At 33.2% G+C, this 24384-nt stretch overlaps 1 protein-coding gene across 1 annotated transcript in view; it reads right to left on the bottom strand.

The window, feature by feature from the left end:
* LOC149774607 (uncharacterized) overlaps positions 1-21404 on the bottom strand; it is a 78221-nt gene extending 56817 nt beyond the window's left edge. Inside the window, exons 1-3 of the mRNA XM_089945065.1 lie at positions 21293-21404; positions 10991-11652; positions 7176-7340 (exon numbers count right to left, since the gene is read on the bottom strand). Of these exons, the coding sequence (XP_089801191.1) occupies positions 7176-7340; positions 10991-11652; positions 21293-21315 (850 nt within the window). The 5' untranslated portion in view covers positions 21316-21404. The remainder of the gene's footprint in view (positions 1-7175; positions 7341-10990; positions 11653-21292) is intronic.
* Between the last annotated feature and the right edge of the window lie 2980 nt (positions 21405-24384).

The following is a 24384-nucleotide window of genomic DNA, read 5'->3' as shown; positions in this document are numbered from 1 at the left end:
TGTGTGTGTGTGTGTGTGCGTGTGTGATTCATAAATAGTAAAATCATATGGATATTTAAGTCATTAAGCTACTTCTTATGGTCCATGTTTCTCACACTAGTCTGATTATGTTTCTCACACTAGTCTGATTATGTTTCTCACACTAGTCTGATTATGTTTCTCACACTAGTCTGATTATGTTTCTCACACTAGTCTGATTATGTCAAATCAAATTACACTAAAAATAATTTTAATGTACATACATATGGAATGTTTATGTAATAGCATGGCTTTCAATGTCGCTACGGTAGGATGTCCTATTAGAGATCATGTTCTCAAATGATAAATTGCCAAGGCAGATGCAACCACCATGCTTACTAATCAGCAAGGCATTTTGTTTTTCCAAAAATGATTTTAAAAAAAACAAACAAGTTGTGTTGCTATATTTGATATAAATTCTTCGTTCATACGGGACCATTTTAAAACATTTCAGTGAAAGATAGTAATATTTCCACAGTTTGAATTTAAACAAATTAGATCATAAAAATGGCCAAAGTGATGTCCATTAATTAACTAAACTACTATGTAGTCTGATAAACTTAGCAACATAAATCAAACAGAATCCACCTTGACAGTGGTTGCTGACCAACTGGAATGCTGAATCAACAATGCTTGACTGACAGCTGGTGAAAAGGAGGTTATATCTGGGAATTTTTCAAACATTCTGTTTTTAGGCTACATGTTGTAATGTACTGTTCTCATCCAGCAAATATCTCTACATCCCTTTCATATTCTGATACGTTATTTCTTATAAAATCTATCATATACTTAAATGTGCTTTTTCATGGAAGATGTCTAACTTATTCTCTCAGTCAGGGTTATGGTCCAGGATAGTGAAACTTTTATCTGACATTTCTAAATTCCTGCAAACGGCATGCTCCAAAATAAGGAAATGAAATGCTATCATCTGTTAATCTAGTGTAAATGTCAGAAACCTTGAGAGTATTTTCTCTGTTCACCTCCCTTTATCAGAGTTATCATTCTTGCTCTTAACAGTTTAGACCATTTTTCAAATGACATTGCTCAGCAAATGTAGGAAATATTACCTTCCAACTTCTATGGTTCTGATATGGGATTAGGGAATAAAGGACATATGAAAGGTGCAGGGAAATGTTGTTTGTTCTACAGCAGTGACAGAGTACAGAATGTCGACATAGAGTTATATATACTTTAGTTGACATGTAGTTATACATACTTTAGTTGACATACAGTTATACATACTTTAGTTGACATACAATTATACATACTTTAGTTGGCATACAGTTATATATATATATATATATATATATATATATATATATATATATATATATATATATATATATATATATATTAGTTGACATACAGTTATATATACTTTAGTTGGCATACACTTATATAAACTTTAGTTGACACAGAGTTATATATACTTTAGTTGACACAGAGTTATATATGCTTTAGTTGACATACATTTATATATACTTTAGTTGACATACAGTTATATATACTTTAGTTGACAGAGAGTTTTATATACTTTAGTTGACATAGTTATATATACTTTAGTTGGCATACAGTTATATATACTTTAGTTGATGTAGTTATCTATACTTTATTTGACATAGTTATATATACTCTAGGTGACATACAGTCATGTATACTTTAGCTGACATATAGTTATATATACTTTAGTTGGCATACAGTTATATATACTTTAGTTGACATAAAGTAATATATACTTTAGTTGACATAAAGTTATATATACTTTAGTTGATATAAAGTAATATATACTTTAGTTGGCATACAGTTATATATACTATAGTTGACATAGTTATATATACTTTAGTTGACATAAAGTTATATATACTTTGGTTGATATAAAGTAATATATACTTTAGTTGACATACAGTTATATATACTATAGTTGACATAGTTATATATACTTTAGTTGACATAAAGTTATATATACTTTAGTTGACGTAGTTATCTATACTTTAGTTGACACACAGTTATATATACTCTAGTTGACATAGTCATTTATACTTTAGTTGACATACATTTATATATACTTTAGTTGAAACAGAGTTATATATACTTTTGTTGACAAAGAGTTATATATACTTGAATTGACATAGAGTTATATATCCTTTAGCTGACATACAGTTGTATATACTTTAGTTGACATAGTTATATATACTTTAGTTTACATAGTTATATATACTTTAGTTGACAGAGAGTTTTATAAACTTTAGTTGGCATACAGTTTTATATATATATATATATATATATATATATTTTAGATGACATACAGTTATATATGGTTTAGTTGACAGAGTTTTGTATACTTTAGTTGACACCGAGTTATATCTACTTTAGTTGACATACATTTATATATACTTTAGTTGACATACATTTATATATACTTTAGTTGACATAGTTATATATACTTTAGTTGGCATACAGTTATATATACTTTAGTTGACATAGTTATCTATACTTTATTTCACATAAAGTTATATACTTTAGTTGACATAGAGTTTTATATACATTAGTTGGTATCAGTTATATATACTTTAGTTGACATACAGTTATATATACTTTAGCTGACATACAGTTAAATATACTTTAGTTGACATACAGTTATATATACTTTAGTTGTCATACAGTCATATATGATTTAGCTGACATAGTTATATATACTTTAGTAGATATAGGGTTATATATACTTTAGTTGACATACAGTCGTATATGGTTTAGTCGACATATAGTTATACAGTGGAACCTGTCTTGAAAGACCACCTCTTCTGCCAAAACATAATGGTCTCTCATGACAGGTGGTCTCTCATAACAGGTTATAACACTATATAATCTCTAAATCTGTACATGGAGAACCTGGTCTCTCAAGACAGGTGGTCTCTCATAGCAGTGGTCTCTCAAGACAGGTTTTACTGTATATACTTTAGTTGGCATACAGTTATATATACTTTAGTTGACAGAGAGTTATATATACTTTAGCTGACATACAGTCATATATGGCTTAGTTAACATATAGTTATATATACTTTAGTAGATATAGGGTTATATATACTTTAGTTGACATACAGTCGTATATGGTTTAGTCGACATATAGTTATATATACTTTAGTTGGCATACAGTTATATATACTTTAGTTGACAGAGAGTTATATATACTTTAGCTGACATACAGTCATATATGGCTTAGTTAACATATAGTTATATATACTTTAGTTGACACAGAGTTATATATACTTTAGTTGACATACAGTTATATATACTTTAGTTGACATAGTCATATATGTTTTTGTTGACATAGTTATATATACTTTAATTGATATAGAGTTATATATACTTTAGTTGACCTACCGTTATATATACTTTAGCTGACATACAGTCAAATATGGTTTAGTTGACATATAGTTATTAGGGCCTAACTGGAAATCGCCTCGGACATTCGCCTCGGCTGACTACCCCATTTTTCGGTACTATTCGAAAGTATTCGCCTCGGCAAATAATACGCACACAAATGGTTACAAGTAAAATAATTCAATAAATATTGAACTTTTAAAAAAAAGGTTTTTAATACATAATAATTTAGTTAAAAATAAATTATAATTACACAAACAGTTAACATTTAAAGTTTAAGCTTCACATATGATAATGAAACAAACATTACTCTCCGGAGTCGCACCTACTACTCGGTTCATGCCTGGATGTGGCAAATAATACATCCAAATACTCAGATTCGGTACTCGGTGAAAATTATCTACTAGGTTAGGCCCTAATAGTTTTATATACTTTAGTTGACATACAGTTATATATACTTTAGTTGACATACAGTTATATATACTATAGTTGACATAGTTATATATACTTTAGTTGACATAAAGTTATATATACTTTAGTTGACGTAGTTATCTATACTTTAGTTGACACACAGTTATATATACTCTAGTTGACATAGTCATTTATACTTTAGTTGACATACATTTATATATACTTTAGTTGAAACAGAGTTATATATACTTTTGTTGACAAAGAGTTATATATACTTGAATTGACATAGAGTTATATATCCTTTAGCTGACATACAGTTGTATATACTTTAGTTGACATAGTTATATATACTTTAGTTTACATAGTTATATATACTTTAGTTGACAGAGAGTTTTATAAACTTTAGTTGGCATACAGTTTTATATATATATATATATATATATATATATATATATATATATATATATTTTAGATGACATACAGTTATATATGGTTTAGTTGACAGAGTTTTGTATACTTTAGTTGACACCGAGTTATATCTACTTTAGTTGACATACATTTATATATACTTTAGTTGACATACATTTATATATACTTTAGTTGACATAGTTATATATACTTTAGTTGGCATACAGTTATATATACTTTAGTTGACATAGTTATCTATACTTTATTTCACATAAAGTTATATACTTTAGTTGACATAGAGTTTTATATACATTAGTTGGTATCAGTTATATATACTTTAGTTGACATACAGTTATATATACTTTAGCTGACATACAGTTAAATATACTTTAGTTGACATACAGTTATATATACTTTAGTTGTCATACAGTCATATATGATTTAGCTGACATAGTTATATATACTTTAGTAGATATAGGGTTATATATACTTTAGTTGACATACAGTCGTATATGGTTTAGTCGACATATAGTTATATATACTTTAGTTGGCATACAGTTATATATACTTTAGTTGACAGAGAGTTATATATACTTTAGCTGACATACAGTCATATATGGCTTAGTTAACATATAGTTATATATACTTTAGTAGATATAGGGTTATATATACTTTAGTTGACATACAGTCGTATATGGTTTAGTCGACATATAGTTATATATACTTTAGTTGGCATACAGTTATATATACTTTAGTTGACAGAGAGTTATATATACTTTAGCTGACATACAGTCATATATGGCTTAGTTAACATATAGTTATATATACTTTAGTTGACACAGAGTTATATATACTTTAGTTGACATACAGTTATATATACTTTAGTTGACATAGTCATATATGTTTTTGTTGACATAGTTATATATACTTTAATTGATATAGAGTTATATATACTTTAGTTGACCTACCGTTATATATACTTTAGCTGACATACAGTCAAATATGGTTTAGTTGACATATAGTTATTAGGGCCTAACTGGAAATCGCCTCGGACATTCGCCTCGGCTGACTACCCCATTTTTCGGTACTATTCGAAAGTATTCGCCTCGGCAAATAATACGCACACAAATGGTTACAAGTAAAATAATTCAATAAATATTGAACTTTTAAAAAAAAGGTTTTTAATACATAATAATTTAGTTAAAAATAAATTATAATTACACAAACAGTTAACATTTAAAGTTTAAGCTTCACATATGATAATGAAACAAACATTACTCTCCGGAGTCGCACCTACTACTCGGTTCATGCCTGGATGTGGCAAATAATACATCCAAATACTCAGATTCGGTACTCGGTGAAAATTATCTACTAGGTTAGGCCCTAATAGTTTTATATACTTTAGTTGACATACAGTTATATATACTTTAGTTGACATACAGTTATATATACTTTAGTGCACACAGAGTTATATATACTTTAGTTGACATACAGTTATATATACTTTAGTTGACATACAGTTATATATACTTTAGTTGACAGAGAGATACATATACTTTAGTTGACATACAGCTATACATAAAAAAATTGTTGTTTCATGTCCCAAGATTTGCAGCCATTACGGTTATCACCAAAAAGACCTATAAACCATCAAGTTTAGACACTGGCTCATGGATAAGCCAACCACCCTTCTTCCAGGCCTTTATTTTTTCCTAAATTATTCGGCTTATATGTGAGTATTTACGGTAATTTTCCTTTAGGACAAACTAGTGGAAATCAAACTCATTTAAGGTCATGTCAGTATACAGGTGTATGCCACATCTGGTTTATATGCGAGTATATACGGTAATTTTCCTTTAGGACAAACTAGTGGAAATCAAACTCATTTAAGGTCATGTCAGTATACAGCTGTATGCCACATTTGGTTTATATGCGAGTATATATGGTAATTTTCCTTTAGGACAAACTCATTTAAGGTCATGTCAATATACAGGTGTATGCCACATTTGGTTTAATCCGTGGTAAAATTAAGCCAAATAAATGAAAGATAGCACAGGCAATCATGGCACATAACTCTTGTACATGATATCAATTAGGTAAAGATAGCACAGGCAATCATGGCACATAACTCTTGTACATGATATCAATTAGGTAAAGATAGCACAGGCAATCATGGCACATAACTCTTGTACATGATATCAATTAGGTAAAGATAGCACAGGCAATCATTGCACATAACTCCTGTACATGATATCAATTAAGGCTGGAAATCAAATTCTTTACAGGTTTTATCAATGTATAGTTACACAAAGTTTGCTTAAAATCCAACAGTTCCCACTAGTGTTATCTTGTGGAAACCAAATTGTCATTGTATGGACTGCCAGTAAAGTTATCTTGTGGAAACCAGACTGTTATTGTATGGACTACCAGAAAAATTATCTTGTGGAAACCTGAGATTTTCTTCACATGGACTGCCAGTAAAGTTAACTTGTGGAAACTAAACTGTTATTGAATGGGCTACCAGTAAAGTTATTGTGTGGAATGCTCTATCAGTTTCATCGAGAATGGTCCTAATTCTATTATTCTAAATGTTTACTCATACTAATGCAAGAATTTTGGAAAATTCTGGCATAGTTATTCTCACCACTCGCAAAAAGTAAATTTTTAAAGAAATATATTTAGTACAATTGTATAACCTAGCATTTTTTACAGGTGTGCAAGAAGAAACTGTTCATAGTTGTTATCCAGTAACTTAAATTGTTTCATAACCATGATGCTTTGTGCATCACATTCCAAGAAAAAAAAGAACTGGACCTCAATACATGTTTGAACTGAAAAGTTAACTGTATGCCAAAACAATTAAACAAGTATTGCTGTTTTACTTTTTTAAGTTTTAATTTCATGGACAAATTGGTTTCTGAAATACAAGGAGAAGAAGAACTACAAATGTTGTTTACCATAGGGCCGTCCTGTCTTCCATTGTTTATCAACATCACCGTCACTAAATGGTCTCTTTTCAACTTCAGGGGTTGGAGGTAAGGGAAATTCAGCTGAGTTAAATGGGCGTGGTTTCAAAGGTTGAAAATTGTGTGTTGTCTCTCTAGAAACTGCAGCCAAGTCATCTAGAAACATATATAATACAGCAGATCAAATTTACAAGCACAGTATCAAGACCATCTGAGCACTGTAACCATGTAACATAAATGAGAAAAGGTAAAAATTAAATAAATTAAGCGAAGTGAGGGGGAGGGAATTAGAGATAGGGAGAGGAGGATTGGAATCTGCTAGACAGTTCATTATCTCAACTGTGAATTTGATAATCATAAATTATTAGATTTGCTACAAATTATATTGTAACCTTAATTAGAATGGCTTCACTAATTGAAATGTATAATCAGGTTTGATTTCAGATCTTATTTTATAGTTCTTAAATTATTCCAAAAGTCTTCATTTATTCTGTATAAAATGTCCTATAAGAACTAATTCCGTGTGTACTATAGTGTTTGCATGAGTATGGGTACTGATTCCCTGTGTAATAGATTCGGCAAGAGTATAAGTACTGATTTCTGTGCACTAGTTCTGGCAAGCATATAGGTACTGATTCCCTGTGTTCTAGTTGTGGCAAGTATACAGGTATTGATTCCCTGTGTACTAGTTTTGACAAGCATACTGATTCACTTTGTACTAGTTGTGGCAAGCATACAGGTACTGATTCCCTGTGTACTAGTTGAGGCAAGCATACAGGTACTGATTACCTGTGTACTAGTTTTGACAAGCAAATAAGTACTGATTCCCTGTGTACTAGTTTTGACAAGCATATAAGTACTGATTTCCTGAGTACTAGTTGAGGCAAGCATATAAGTACTGACTCCCTGTGTACTAGTTTTGGCAAGCACACACTGATTCCCTCACAGTGTACTAGCTGTGGAAAGCATACAGGTACTGATTCCCTGTGTTCTAGTTGTGGCAAGTATACAGGTATTGATTCCCTGTGTACTAGTTTTGACAAGCATATTGATTCACTTTGTACTAGTTGTGGCAAGCATACAGGTACTGATTCCCTGTGTACTAGTTGAGGCAAGCATACAGGTACTGATTCCCTGTGTACTAGTTTCGACAAGCATATAAGTACTGATTCCCTGTGTACTAGCTGAGGCAAGCATAAAGGTACTGATTCCCTGTGTACTAGTTTTGACAAGCATATAAGTACTGATTCCCTGTGTACTAGTTTTGGCAAGCAAACTGATTCACTGTGTACTAGTTGTGGCAAGCATACAGGTACTGATTCCCTGTGTACTAGTTTTGACAAGCATATAGGTACTGACTCCCTGTGTACTAGTTGTGGCAAGCATACAGGTACTGATTCCTGTGTACTAGTTTTGGCAAGTGTATATGTACTGATTGCCTGTGTACAGTGGCCCCCCTCATGAACGCCCCCCCGCCCAACTGCCACCCACTCTTTGCAGCCAGAATCCCTTGGCACCAACAAGTTTATATTCAAAAGTACCCCTCAAGAAAGGCCACCCCTCTAACATCACCAGCGGCCAACATATTAGTGCACAAATGTAAAATTTACCCCTCACAAGCGGACACATTTTATAATTAATATGTGTCCAGAACCAATATTTAATTACGGTATGGTAAGTAATCCGATTATCTTTCATGATGTCCGTTTCCGGATGTCAGGTTTTCGTTACTAAAAGAAGTGTTGGCTAAATTACATGCGCTACTAAGGTTATTATTATATCGTTAACACCAACGTTTGCAGGAAATGGTGTCAGCAATGTTTTGATAGTGCTTTGGCCTTCACACAGCGTTTTTGTTTTGTTTGTTTATTTGTTGTTGTTGGGGGTGGGGTAATCGCTGATTACGACCGGACATGGCTGTCAAGATCTTAACATGGGCAGATAGAAATGGGGTCAGCAATGTTTCAATATAGCTTTGGCCTTCACACAGTGGTTTCAATTTTTGTTTTCAATTGACAATTATGACCAACGTAATTGTCAAGATCACAACAGGGTCAGATGGAAATGAGGTCAGCACTGTTTTGATAGAGCTTTGGGCTTCACACATGGATTTATATAAATAAATTTAAAAAAACTGACGATTACGACCGATGTAATTGTCTAAACCACAAATGGTCAGATAGGCTAAAACTATATTGTGAATTAACACACACACACACACACACACACACACACATGCACACAGACAGAGCACAGCTGCTCGACACGAGCTTGATGTTGAGAAAAAAATAATCTGAAAGGAAAAAAATCATAAAGAGTGACAAAACTACCTTAGATTACCCCCATGACCCGTTCTGACATTGGACCCTCTCTATCAATATATATATATTATGATAGAGAGGGTCCTATGTCAGAACAGGTCATTGGGGTAATCTAAGGTAGTTTTATTACTCTGTATGATTTTTTCTCTTCAGGTTATTATTTTTTTTCTTAACATCAAGCTCGCATCGAGCACCTGTGCAAAAGAGGGTACCAAACAAGACTGAAAAATCACGTGACAGTACATGTATCATTTCCTTTATAACAAGGTTTGTCGTTTACAACAGTTTCGTCTGCAAATTAAATTGCAGTATTGTACAAACAGCAACATAGGAATAAACCATTATAAAACTTTAACATGTCATCAGGTAAATGAAGAAATAATACTTTAGAAGGAAAAGTAAGTTATTCGACTTGACGACAATGGGGAGAGTTCACTTGCCGAAAGATCTTATGTTGGCAAGATTCAAATAAACAAGATCGTAAAAGATAGGAGAATATTCTGTAGCAGTGGGATAATGGAGTAAATGGAAAGAGACCTTTTTAAATATGAAACAACATATATACCAAGATTTAACTAGCATTTTTGAATGGTTTTGTTATGTGCATGCCAACTATATTCGACTCGCATTCCACGCCTAAGAATACGAACTATTAATTTATGTTACCTTGAAATAACTGTTTTTAAGACAAGAAGAACATTTTAATAAGTAATGCTACTTTTAAATGAACATATTAGCTGCTTTAAGTTATATGTAGCTTTCCTACTATATACACATATACATACAAATCTCACAAATATAGTCCCCCACTGGAAAGGCCACCCATTTTATAAGGCTACTTTCCCAGTGCAGAAGGGGTGGCTGTATAAGAGAGGGACCACTGTACTAGGTTTGGCAATCATATAGGTACTGATTCCCTGTGTACTGGTTTTGACAAGCATATAAGTACTGTTTCCCTGTGTACTGGTTTTGGCAAGCATATAGGTATTGATTCGCTGTGTAATAATTTTGGCAAGCATATCGGTACTGATTCTTTGTGTACTAGTTTTGACATGTGTATATGTACTGATTCCCTGTGTACTAGTTTTGACATGTGTATATGTACTGATTCCATCTGTACTACTTTCGGCAAGCATATAGGTACTGATTCCCTGTGTACTAGTTTTGACCTGTATATGTACTGATTCCCTGTGTACTAATTTGGCAAGCATATAGGTACTGATTCCCTGTGTACTAGTTTTGGCATGTGTATATGTACTGATTCCCTGTGTACTAGTTTTGGCATGTGTATATGTACCAATTCCCTGTGTACTAGTTTTGGCATGTGAATATGTACTGATTCCATCTGTACTACTTTTGGCAAGCATATAGGTACTGATTTCCTGTGTACTAGTTTTGGCATGGTATGAGTAATGATTCCCTGTGCAATAACTTTTCATGACTATGAGGATGGAGAGAAGGACCTAACAATGCACTGTAACTCACCTATTTCCTTAATCCTTGCATAGCCATCACTATCCAATGAGAAAAACCTCTCAGCATCATCCTCTGTCTTGTGAGAACTTGTGCTCATACAGCTTTCTGTGGAATCCTCTTGGGTACTGGATGAGGCTTCCTTCTCACTTTTAAATCCCTCTTTTTCATCAAGTCTGCTGTCATGGGAAATTCTTTCAGATTCCTGGGGGTTCTTTTTGTCAGGATCATTGATGTTTTCCTTAGAGTTTTTATCTTCAGTTTGGAATTTATCTTCAGTTAGTATGGGGTAGATCTGAGACTGAGGTCTATCTTCCTTCATGTCAGAGTCCTCTATAGTTGTCATTTTCGGATCTTGTTCAACTGTCACTCTTTCATGCTCATCTGTTGTTTTATCTTCTTCAAAACTTTCTGTATTGCTACAACTTTGTGGCTTTCCAGTCATTTTCACATAATCTCTATCTTCTTCTATTTGACCAGTTCCTAATGCTGATATCCTATCCCCAGTTACATTTCTTAATGGTGTTTCAAACACAGAGAAAACTCCTTGAGGAGGATGGGAACCAACTGTGGGAGTTATACTGTCTGTTAACGATAACTGTGGTGGTGGAGAGGTTGGCTCTGAAGATGTTGGTATATGCTGCCCAGGCACAAATGGAGGGTAAAGGGAAACACTGTACATACATACATACATACATACATACATATATACATACATATATATGCATATGGGTTAAAAAGTGATAACCTGGATAAGATTACAGATCACTGACTGAAATTGTCCCTTGTTATGACCTAGGACGTTGATGCATGAAGCATGAGTGTGAATACACACAACAAAGTCACCTCCAAATATATAAAATATTTTCATTGGTTATTAAGTTACAGACATATATGGATAGAGACCCCTGATGTATATAGTCAATGGTTTGACCTTGATTCAGGAAGGCATGGCTATGGTATGTGACACACTGACTTGCCATGACATATAGCTGATCAAAGTTTCATTAAATATCTTTAGTGATTCAAATGTTATCCTCCATACAAAGATGCAAATAATGTTTTCCATTACTGTGCCTTTCATCTTGAGGCAGGGGGATAGCTTTGGTATGTGACACATTGTTCATATTAACTGGCTAAATATTCATGTAATTAGCTGCAGTGGTTCAAAAACAGTTCTGCTCTAGACAATGACAAATCAGTCAATGAACAAAAATTTTGCCCTGCCATGACCTTGACCTTGCAGCACAAAGCCTGTCTGGTATCCAACACACCTAGTCACAATATACACTTGGTAAGAAAATTTCATGAAATCTCTCCAACCATTAATTACAAAGTCATGGGCCGGACACTGTTAGCACAAGTTAAAAGGTTGACATATTGAATGACAGATGCAATGGTCAGACTGATGACTGGATGACAGAATGTGCCATATCATACCTTACTTAAGACAAATTAGTGTATAGAATTAAACATTTTGATTGAAAACCTGGATCTTTGTTTGTAATAATAACTTTGTGAAGTAGGTGATGATTAATAAGCATCTGCTATTCAGAACTTTCCAAGGCTACTGCAGAAAAGATACTATTTAATTCATGCATCCATCTTTCTAGTAATATACTTTCCAATTTTTCGTGATGCTTTTCAAACTAGCAGGTAATGCAGTTCTGTCTGACCACAAATTTGTGCATGTATCCTTCCATGTATCAATCAAGACAGAAAATTCAAGTTAACTTGGATATGATAAGAGTGGTCTGTGGGTATGTACATCTGTCATAACTCAATCAACCTATAATGGGAAGTGGGGGTGGGGGTAGGTAGGTGGAAGAAGTGGGAGAAATATAGGGGAAGTACAGTCCTACTTGCAATTTTACTTGTGTAATATTACTTATCAATCATTGCAGGTCTGGACTCTGAGGTTAAGCTTTAACTTTGTTCTTGTGTAATGTTACTTATCAATCATTGCAGGTCTGGACTGTAAACTTTGTTCTTGTAAAGAATGGTTAGATTAACATTGGTATGTAAGATATCTTGGTATGTAATTAATTACATTCTGCTCCATCCTGTATTTATTAATTTCTCAGACATTTTGGTATGTTGTTACTGATTCTGTTTCATCCAATATTAAACAGTTTGTGAGATATCTTAGTATGTAATTAGATTCTGATCCATCCAATATTAATCAGTTTGTAATATATCTTGGTACATAATTCAATTCTTTTCCAGCCAGTGTTAATAGTTTGTAAGACATCTTGGTATATAATTAGATTCTGTTTCTGCCAACCAACCCAATCAGAAAGCATTTGACTGAACGATGGTAATTTTCTGTATTAATTTCGTCACACAACAGGGGGTGGTATTTGCATATAACCAAATTGATAAGATGACTTTTAAGTGTCAGCAGATAAAGTAGATGGCTGATGTCAGCAGATACAGATGACTGTGTCGACAGTACAGTAGACGAAAATAGATATGGTAGATTTTTTTTATTTTTTTATTAACCCCGTAATAGGTTGACCAATGGGTCGGGGAACCATCTCAAGGTCACCTTACAATCAAACATTTCTGGTTATCAGATAATCTAGGGATAATAAATATAATCCACAGAGAAAGAAAACACATACACACGCATACACACATGCATATGGCACACAATCTAGGTGACATGGACTTTGTGATATTAAGTATTTTGTTCCTGTTTACCATCAAGTCAGAGACAAGTTACATGTTCATTATTGAGGTCCATTTTTGAAGAAATTGGTCCTCTTTTTTATTTACCTTAGCAGTGTATTTTTCAATGTCCTTATGCATTGCAACTATTTGCTTAAAAGCAAAAATAGAAGGATTTTTCATATTGAATCTGCAAGTATAAATATAATATTTTGCCAAAATAAGCAGGAAATTACCCAAACTGTCCAGTTGTTACACTTCCTAAGAATGTTTCTTTTTTGGACAAATGTACATTATTTGGGCAAAAAGGTGCAAAAACTTCAATAAAACGGTACCTAAACTGTGAAGTAATACTGCAGTCATAAAAGAAATGCTCAATACTTTCATTTTCACTCTTACGGAAAGTACATTTGTTGTCATCTAATATGTAAACTCTTTTAAGAAAATCATTAGTAGCGATTATTCTATGGATTAATTTAAAGTTAAAAGAGATCAACTTGGTATCCTTGGTACAGCATTTCGCCCCGCTATAAATCTTAGACCACTACTCACTACTTATATTTTTATTAAATACTTGCATCCAAGTTTTTTGCTTTGCCTTTTAACTTCCCGTAAAAGATCTTTGTAAACAAACTTGAGTGAATCTTGTTTTTGCAAGTTCATTATTTTATCCTCCTGCTTATCAAAATTATTATGTACTAAATGATTTTTTTATGGCATCTTTCAATGCTTTTGGAATTTTGGATATTAAGGAGAAGTATTTAAAGAAATCATCGCTTCTAGTTTTTTGTTTTATTATTTCAAAAGGTATTAAATTACGATGATCATCTACTAGATCATTCAGAATTTCAAAACCAGCTTCTGTCCAGGATTTGTATTGATAGATCATTTTAGGGGGGACAAAATTTAAAATACTCATGGATAGATACTCGTTAGGACTTTGCGGTTCTTCTTTCCAATTAGATACTGCCAAAATTACATCTCTCCAAAAACTGTTTTTGACGAACTTACTAAATTCTTCTAATTTCCTTCTCCCTAAATTCCAAATATCCTTTTTATTTCTGAGTATAGTTGTATTGACTAAGTTCTGCCATGTTCCATTTTCCTTTTCCAGCAATCTTTTAACCCATCTTATCTTAATATGCCTAATGAATGAAAATATGTGTATCATATTTAGTCCTCCCTCGTTTTCTGGGGAAACTAGTATATCACATTTTATTCTCTCTACTTTTCCACCCCATACAAATTTAAATATGTGCGATTTAGTTCTGCTTCAACTTTTGCTGATGGGTTTGGAAGTGCTGGAAAAAGATGTATGAATATGGGTAGAACAAGAAGTTTTACAACAATTACTTTACCAATTATTGACAGATGTCTTTGACTCCAGCTTGCCAGTAGTCATTTTGCTTTTGTTAGTTTCTACATATAATTAATTTCCACCATCTATTGTAAATCTGGAGAAAATTCTATGCCAAGGAGTCTAAAGTTAGAAAGGACCAAATTAGGCCCATTTCGGGACATATTCTTTCATTAGAAAATTTCCTGTTTCCAATTCAAATAGCTTTTGTTTTTGTTATGTTACATTTAAGTCCAGATAATAGAAAAATAACTTGTAAGATATTCATAGTTGCTTCAAGAGAAAAACGAGATCCATCAAGAAGAATAAAAGCGTCATCGGCATACTGACCCAATTTATATTCACTGGCGTCAAAGATTACTCCCCATACATCCACATTTTGCTTTAGAGTTATAGCTAAAATCTCAACCCCAATGATAAAGAAATAAGGTGCAAGGGGATCTCCTTGAGAACATCCTCTTTCAAGTCTATAAAAAGATGACATATGGCCATTATTTATAACACAACTATTAGAGTTATTAAAAAACAGTTTAAACCACTTACAAATGGAATCACCAAAATTAAAAGATTATAGAGCTTCTTCCACAAAGATCCAGTTAATTGAGTCAAAGGCTTTTTCAAAGTCTATTAACAATAATACACCATATCTGTTTTCATTCTCAAGTTGGTCCATGATATCATATAATAATCTGGTGTTTTCTCCAATGAATCTACACTTCATATATCCTTTTTGAGTATCACTGATTATTGATGGAAGAACCTTTTTAACCCTAGCTGCAATTGCTCCCGAAGCAATCATATAGTCAATATTTAAAAGTGATATAGGTCTCCAGTTTTTTAAATATCTTCTGTCTTTTCTTCCTTTGGTAGACATGTGATGACTCCTTGAATCTGAAAATCTGAAAGTTTTCCTACAGTATATCCGTAATTTATTGATCTACATATAAATCCCCCAAGAGACTTCCAAAAGAATTTATAGAATTCTACAGTGAATCCATCCGAGCCAAGACTTTTTCCATTTTCCATCCGTTTTAGAGACAATTCAAATTCATTGATTGTAAGCAGACCCTCGCATGATTCTCTTTCCTCTTGACTAAGTTTAATATTGTGATTAAAAAATCTATTTCGAGTTTCTTGAGTAGGCTCGACATCAAGATGAGCAATTCTACTTTTGAACAATTCCATTTAAAACTGTTTTTGAGCTTCTAAAATAGCTATTATTTCAGATATATTTGTCCCATCATCTAAAATAATTTCCTTTATTGTCTTATTGACATAGTTTCTTTTTTCAAGATTTAAAAAGTAGTTTGTGCTTTTTTCTCCGAATTCATACCATCTAGCTTTAGATCTTAATATAACACCTTCTATGTATTTTTTCTAGATTCCTCTAATTCTGCCGTTTTTCTCTCGAAAGTTTCCCCATTTATGTTATTCGACAGTCCCCCATGAATTTCTATTATTTTCTGCTCAATTTTCTTTAATTTTTCCCGTTTCTCTTTTGTTTTCCTAATAGAATAACATATAGTTTCAGATCTTATTTTCCTTTTCAAAATTTCAAAGAACATTTGGTCATTGGAGGAAAGAGAAACATGGAGAGAGTCATCTTTATTTCTCATTACATAATATTCATTTACAATGTCAGTCATACACTTGTTGACCAAATCAGTATACCCAATGTTCCTCAACAGTTGGGTATTAAATTTCCAATATCCTTTTCCCCTTGGAAACGTTGAAAATGCCACACTCAAAACAATAGCTGAATGATCAGTCTTATACCCTGGTAAGATACACGCATCAGCTGTATTCATATGAACGTCATCCGATACAAGAAATTAATCTAATCTACTTTGTTTCAAGGCAGATTTTTGCCTCCAGGTATACATCTTTAAGTTTTTATTGGAATTTCTCCAGGGATCAATTAATTCCAATTCGTTTTTCAGGTTTTGAATCGCTGCCCTAGACTGTTGGTGTTTGTCATGTGAAATATTATAAGTATCCAAGTCTAAGTCTTCAACAGTGTTCCAGTCTCCGCACATTATAATTGATGAGTTCTCAAAAAATAAAATCTCCTCCTTTAACTTTCTAAAAAAGCTAGGATTCTCATCATTATAACCATACAAATTCACGAGGGTTATTATGTTGCCATTAATTGTAATATCTAAAATAATCAATCTCTCTTGACTGTCACATCTTTCTCTATGAATTATAAATTCAAAAGTATTTCTAAAAGATATTGCAACCCCAGCACTATTACTAGAGCAGTGGCTAAATATACATTTGTATCCCCATTCAGCTGCCCAATATATTTCATCGTTCTTTGTACTCTGAGTTACATATGGTAGATGAGTAAGTGCCAACAGATAAAGTAGGAATGTATTTTTAAAGCATAACTGAGGCAGCAAACCATTTATTCTACAGTACAATAAGCCTGGTTTGCATGGTTTGGTTTGGTTTTGTGGATTTAATGCCATTTTTCAGAACACCATAGGAGAGAGAACATCCAGGAAGAACCACATATTCACAGGAATTTGCTATTAGTTTCCTCACATACCCACATTGACTTAGTCAGTACTCAATCCTATGCTGAATAAAGTGATCTATCAAGGCATTGTGCCTTAGACCATTTGGCCACAAATGGCCCTGTTTCGCATGGTGAAATGAACAAAGGGTGAAATGAATAAAATAGATTTGTCAAAGTCAAGAAAAATATAATATGGAGTAGGATTTAGGGGATTACTCTGCATATCATGTAAACGAACTAGGACGATTTCCACTATGAATTTCTTAACACAACAGTGGGTGGTATTATGATGAAACCAAATTGATAAAATGACTAGTGTCATCATATATAATAGGGATGGCTCTTAAAGCATCATTAAGGCACCAAAATATTTATTCTACACTACAATAAGCTATTTCACATGGTGAAATGAACAAAGAGTGAAATGAACAATACAAGGTGCCTGACAAATCAAAGGTTAATGTCGCAATTTACTTTCAGTACAACTTTAAAAGGACCAGTCATAAGTGACAGTGATGCATGAAGCTACATGATTAAAAGTCATGGTATTATGAGTCTATTTACATACTATTCAGAATGGGTGAAATAAACCGGAACAATGTAGATGGATATGTGCTAAAATTATAATTTTAAATAGTGATGAAATACAAAAAAATGTTTGTTATATCAGTTAAAAAGTGGTTTGGGGGCATGGTGTCTTACAACTCTGTGCTCTTAAACTAATTAACAGAAAAGACGAGCTTTGTAAAATTTAACAAATAATTGATTTGCCTAGAATGCAAAGAACTTAAGTATTTTCAGTTAAACTCCAAACAGTCCTCAAAGTTCTATCACAAGTCCAAACGTATAAGTTCCAACTGAATTTCAGTAGTGTTCCAAAAATAAACTCCAATATTGAATGTGCCAATGTGCCTGTACTCTTGAATATGCTAATGTGCCAATGGCCTGGAATTTGGTGAAGTGTTAACAGTCTCTTGATGTATCACAGTAATATAATCCAAAATGTCCTTAACTGAATTCACTAAAATTCCAAGTTAATGATTTAGTCCAAGAAGTATTAATGAGCACATTGTAATTCCAGTGAATAATTTAAATAAATAAATTGTCTCAAGCTAAAACCTGAACACAAAATTAAGACTGATTCCATTTCAGATGTTAAGGTAGGAATGAGTACTTTTTCAAGTAAACAACATTGATATAAAAAAGTTAAGACACAATAATATAGCCATGATGTAAGTTAGTTTCCTTCATAAAACATTCAAAGTTGTCAACTAGTTTAGGAATTTTTCAAATGGAAAATTAATATCCTAGACTCAGATTCAAATGAACATATTTACCTCCAATAATAACAATCTGAATATTTATTCTATATTAATAGAGAAATATTAGCTATGTTTTATATTGTTCACAAAGTCAATGTCACTAGTCAGGTAGACCATAACTCGATATTGGACTAAGGTCAATTACAAAATACACACATACACAACATATAATCATGGTAAAAAATCATCAAATAATACAAATTGAATATACATAACTGTGAGAAATGCAGCTTTGACGTTACTGGAGTAATATTATTAATGTCAAAGCAAATGGGGTTCCAATTACATAAAACATTACTTCCTTAATGTAGTTAAGTTGAGTGAACAGAACAAAAATGGTGTGTATTGCAGAACTGGAGTGAAATGAATTGTGTTTTGCTATTAATTGGGTCCAAATGACCATTGATAACAGGTTTTCTCTTAAATAGGTCCAAAAGACTATTACTAACAGGTTAAGAACAGGTTCTTCTCTGAAACTATAAGCTTTTGGCACATTATTAATTGTCCCACTCTGTCAGTGTTTCTGTAGTAGGGGTTATTCATTCACATTATTAATTGTCCCACTCGTCCAGTCTTTCTACAGTATTTGCAATACATTTACAGTATTAGTTGTCCCACTCTTTCAGTCTTTATATAGTAGGGAGCATCCATTCACAGCATTAATTGTCCCACTCTTTCAGACTTTCAGTTGTAATGGTCATTCATTTACAATGTTAATTGTCCCACTCTTTCAGAATTCTATAGTAGAGGTCATTCATTTAGTGTTTAAACTGTCCTGCTCTTTCAGCCTTTCTATGATAGAGGTCATTTATCTACAGTATTGATTGTCTCACACTTGCAGTCTTTCTGTAGTAGAGGACATTCATTTATAATATTAATTGTCCCTCAATTTCATTCTTTCTATGGTAGAGACCATTCATTTACAGTGTGCTAATTGTCCCACTCTTTAAGTCTTTCTGCATTAGAGACCATTCATTTACAGTATTAATTGTCCCACTCTTTAGTTTTTCTATAGTAGAGGTCACTCATTTACAATGTTAATTGTCCCACTCTTTCAGTCTTTCTATATTAGAGGCCACTCATTTACAGTATTAATTGTGCCACTCTTTCATTCTTTATATGGTAGAGGCCATTCATTTACTGTGTTAATTTTTCCACTCTTTCAGTCTTTCTGCATTAGAGGCCATTCATTTACAGTGTTAATTATGCCACTCTTTCAGTCTTTCTGTATTAGAGGTCATTCATTTGCAGTGTTAATTATGCCACTCTTTCAGTCTTTCTATATTAGAGGCCCTTCATTTGCAGTGTTAACTGTGCCACTCTTTTAGTCTTTCTGTATTAGAGGCTATTCATTTACAGTGTTAACTGTGCCACTCTTTCAGTCTTTCTGTATTAGAGGCTATTCATTTACAGTGTTAATTGTGCCACTCTTTCAGTCTTTCTATGGTAGAGGCCATTCATTTACAGGATTAATCGTCCCACTCTTTCAGTCTCTCTATGGTTGAGGCCATTCATTAACAATGTTAATTGTCTCACTCTTTCAGTCTTTCTATGATTGAGGCCATTCATTTACAGTGTTAATTGTGCCACTCCTTCAGTCTTTCTAGGTAGAGGCCATTCATTTACAGTGTTGTACATAGGATCCCAAGGACTGGGGGCACTGTCCTCTTTCTTCCAGATTTGGGAAGAAGGAGGAATGAAAATAATTGTAAATAACGCACTAATAAAACTATAACAATAAGATAAACTTGGTTGTTTCAACAGTTTTGTCATCATAACTTTATGGTCTGCACTATACTATCAAATGTTTCTTGTATGCATATATTATTGCAGTAATCATTTTATCCTGTACTCAAGTAGCACCTGAAAACATTTTCTGGTTAACTCAAAATGAGCTACAAGCATGGAATTTTTAAATCAGATCTTGCTGTCTAATTTAACTTTAGCATTCACTCATTATTGACCTGCTTTTCTTACAATAAATACTAATGTTTTTTAATTTCAATTCTTTCCAAACAAACAAATTATTAATTACATGACAAATTCTGTGTTTGCATAAATTTGCTGAATATTTACGATTTTACTGAAAATATTAACAATGGAAATAATTTCTAATGAAAAAGTGCAACCTGGTGGGTGCAGAGTCAAGATTTGGGGAACATGGGACAAAAACTGCAGTAAACCTGTGTACTCACACTTAAAGTGCCACACATCGTTTATCATGTAAAGGTAACCTTTTGTGGAAAGTGTCTTGACTGAAACAATATTAATGAAATCACACAACAGGTGCAATTTTCAGCAGGTAAATGTCATAAAATTTTTAAAAAATTGACTGTTATTTCATTATTTCATCAACACATGGAACAAACTTAAGTACTAACTTTTAGTGACAATGGCATATGCCAAAGAAAGGGTTCTTTTGAAATATTAATAATAAAACTTACCTTCTCTTCCTGTGTTGAATCATTAGGTACCCTATGCTCAGTGCAGTAGTCTTCAGTCAAAGTTATCCCCCCTGGTGGCAGGTCAATTCTGCAGCTTTCTTATTAGTCCCTTGCAGCTAGAGTTTGAAGGAAAAAATATACAAAAGAAACTAAATCTGAATGACTTTATCTCTTAAAAAGGAACTGACACTTATCTGCTGTTATTTCAAAAACTATAAGACATAGACCTGTATGATAACTTACACAAATGTCAGTATATTATAACAAAGTACGGTAAGAAATTGGTTCTGCCTTTTTTCTGTGCATACAATAGATAATTAACAATTATAGAATTAATCATGTCAGTTGAAATTCATGTTAGCTAACAGAAATATATGTGTAATATAACAAATTACATTAGCAAAAACATTCTGCACTTACTTATAGCATGTGCATAGGAAACAATAATTATAAAACCAAACATGTATAATATATGTCCATTTATAAACAACATACACAAGTCCTTAAGCTTAGAGTACAGAATGCTGTCACATGTGGGTAAAAGTTAGGTTAAACATTAATTTTGGAAATTCTCAATCTTCTAATTTAACAAATAAACCACTTCAGAAAATTGTTGTTCAGTATCTTGCACCACTAATCATCAATACATTTCAGTGACAACATTCAGGGAATCATCAATACATTTCAATGACAACATTCAGGGAATCATCAATACATTTCAATGACAACATTCAGGGAATCATCAATACATTTCAGTGATAACATTCAGGGAATCATCAATACATTTCAATGACAACATTCAGTGAATCATCAATACATTTCAGTGATAACATTCAGGGAATCATCAATACATTTCAATGACAACATTCAGGGAATCATCAATACATTTCAATGACAACATTCAGGTAATCATCAATACATTTCAATGACAACATTCAGGTAATCATCAATACATTTCAATGACAACATTCAGGGAATCATCGATACATTTCAGTGACAACATTCAGGGAATGAACATTAGACAGATTACATAATTGTTCAAAGATAAAAGATACGATTTTTGAGACTTAAAATTATAGGATATGATTGGGACTGACCCATAGAAGACTTTCCATCAGGATGGTTTTTTTTGGGGGGAGGGGGACATTTTGGGATCGATGTATATATAAAGAGAGAGAACAATTAAAAAAGAATCGAAATAATGGAGAAAATAGAGAAAACTGTCAAATAACGTGGGGATAATGGTGCTTTGCCCTTAGGGATGGACGGATTAGGACACTTCTGTGTATATTTATAACAGAAAGATTCAGATGTAAAAAAAACATGGGAATAATGCTGGTTTGCCCTTAGTGATGGAGAGAATGGAGACATTCCTGTACATGTGTACAAAGGCAGCGTATAGAGAAAACTGCAAAAAGTATGGGAATATGCTGCCTTGCCTTTTAAGGATGGAGGGTTGAGGAACACTTCTGTGTATATTAATAAAGGCAGGCTATAACTGTAAAAGCAATGGGAATAATGCCTCTTTACCATTAGAAGTGGAGGGGAGGGACATTCCTGTATATATGTATGCATAATGAGGATATAGAGACAACTGCAAGTATGGCTACCTTGTCCTTAAAGATGAAGAGGTATGGGAGACTTCTTTATATATTTATAAACGGTGGGTGGGTACAACTGTCAAATCCATGGGGATAATGCTTTTCGTTAGCTATGGAGGTAGGTGGACATTCCTGTGCATATGTGTAAAGGGAGGTATAGGAGTGACTGCAAAAGGCAAAGGAATAATGCTGCTTGTAGCGGGAGGGTATATGGACAAATGAAAAAGGCAATGGAATAATGCTGCCATGTCCCGGTTACCTTTTTTTTAAACCACCCTGTATCCCTGTTTGTCACCTACTTTGGCATCTCACCCTCCAACTTTGAAATTTAATGGAAAGCCATGGCTAATGCTAATTAACTTTCACTGATGCCAGCACTGTCATATTTCTCCAAATACAAAGCAGGAAATGCACATCACATCTTTTCTATGTCATTTTCAGCAAGTCCTGCTCATTTCCTCTGGATTTCTTGCACTTTCTCATATGTATAGATGCACCCCTATTGTCATAATCAAATTTCAGACATTTCATTGGTGGCTGATCACCTTGTAAGGCCTTCCATACCCTTCCAATTATCACTTCGCAATGCAGGCAACGTTTATCAGCAACCTAACTTAAAATTAAACCTGTTAATTCGTATAATGCTGCTTTATTCATTGTATCAGATAACACAAACTCTTCTGATTTATCCCAAGTTTGGGTTCCCAGCCTGATACTTTGCATCGTTTTACAACATAAATATTGAAATACAGTAAGTGCATTGGACCTGGAAGACAGGCCAGTTTTGTAAGTGTGGTGACTGTTTCAACAGCTGCCATCCATATTTACTTGTTCTTCCATGGATATTCACCATGCCTTGTCAAATGCTGGGTCTTGGCAACCACTCATTTAACACAATACACAGATCAATTAACCATGAAAGAGAATGCCATCCGGTGGTTTATTAGATACATCCAACACAACACCATTTGCTAACCACAGGGGCTCATATGGTTGCTCACAATTCACCGATAAATTATATATATATATATATATATATATATATATATATAGAGAGAGAGAGAGAGAGAGAGAGAGAGAGAGAGACAGACAGACAGACAGACAGAGACAGACAGACAGACAGACTTACAAGTATGCACAAATATTCACCAAACAGAATGGAAAGTTTAATCCCTGGATTCTAAACATTAATGTTTAATAATACTGGGCAAAATTAATATTTATTGTAAAAAATACTATCCACGCACCAGTCAATATTCCATAACGACTAAGCTCACATCGCTAAAAAAGCACCAAAAGGTCAGTGTTATATGCACTCGCGCGTAGCAGACACACTTGCATGGCGACCTACAAAGTAATTTTCATCTATCTACAGTCATTCCGGATTCCTACGAATGAAACCAAGGTATACACACGATTAATCACAGAGAAATACAAATATACCCACCATGTCGGCCAATTCTGCGTAACGAAACTACATTCCTGTAAACA

This window comes from Sinohyriopsis cumingii, unplaced genomic scaffold (genome assembly GCF_028554795.1).
Source record: "Sinohyriopsis cumingii isolate HCF-2022 unplaced genomic scaffold, ASM2855479v2 utg000198l, whole genome shotgun sequence".
In the NCBI taxonomy this organism is placed as follows: domain Eukaryota; kingdom Metazoa; phylum Mollusca; class Bivalvia; order Unionida; family Unionidae; genus Sinohyriopsis; species Sinohyriopsis cumingii.
Note: the sequence above shows the minus strand (reverse complement) of the source record. Positions and strands in the feature narration are given on the sequence as shown.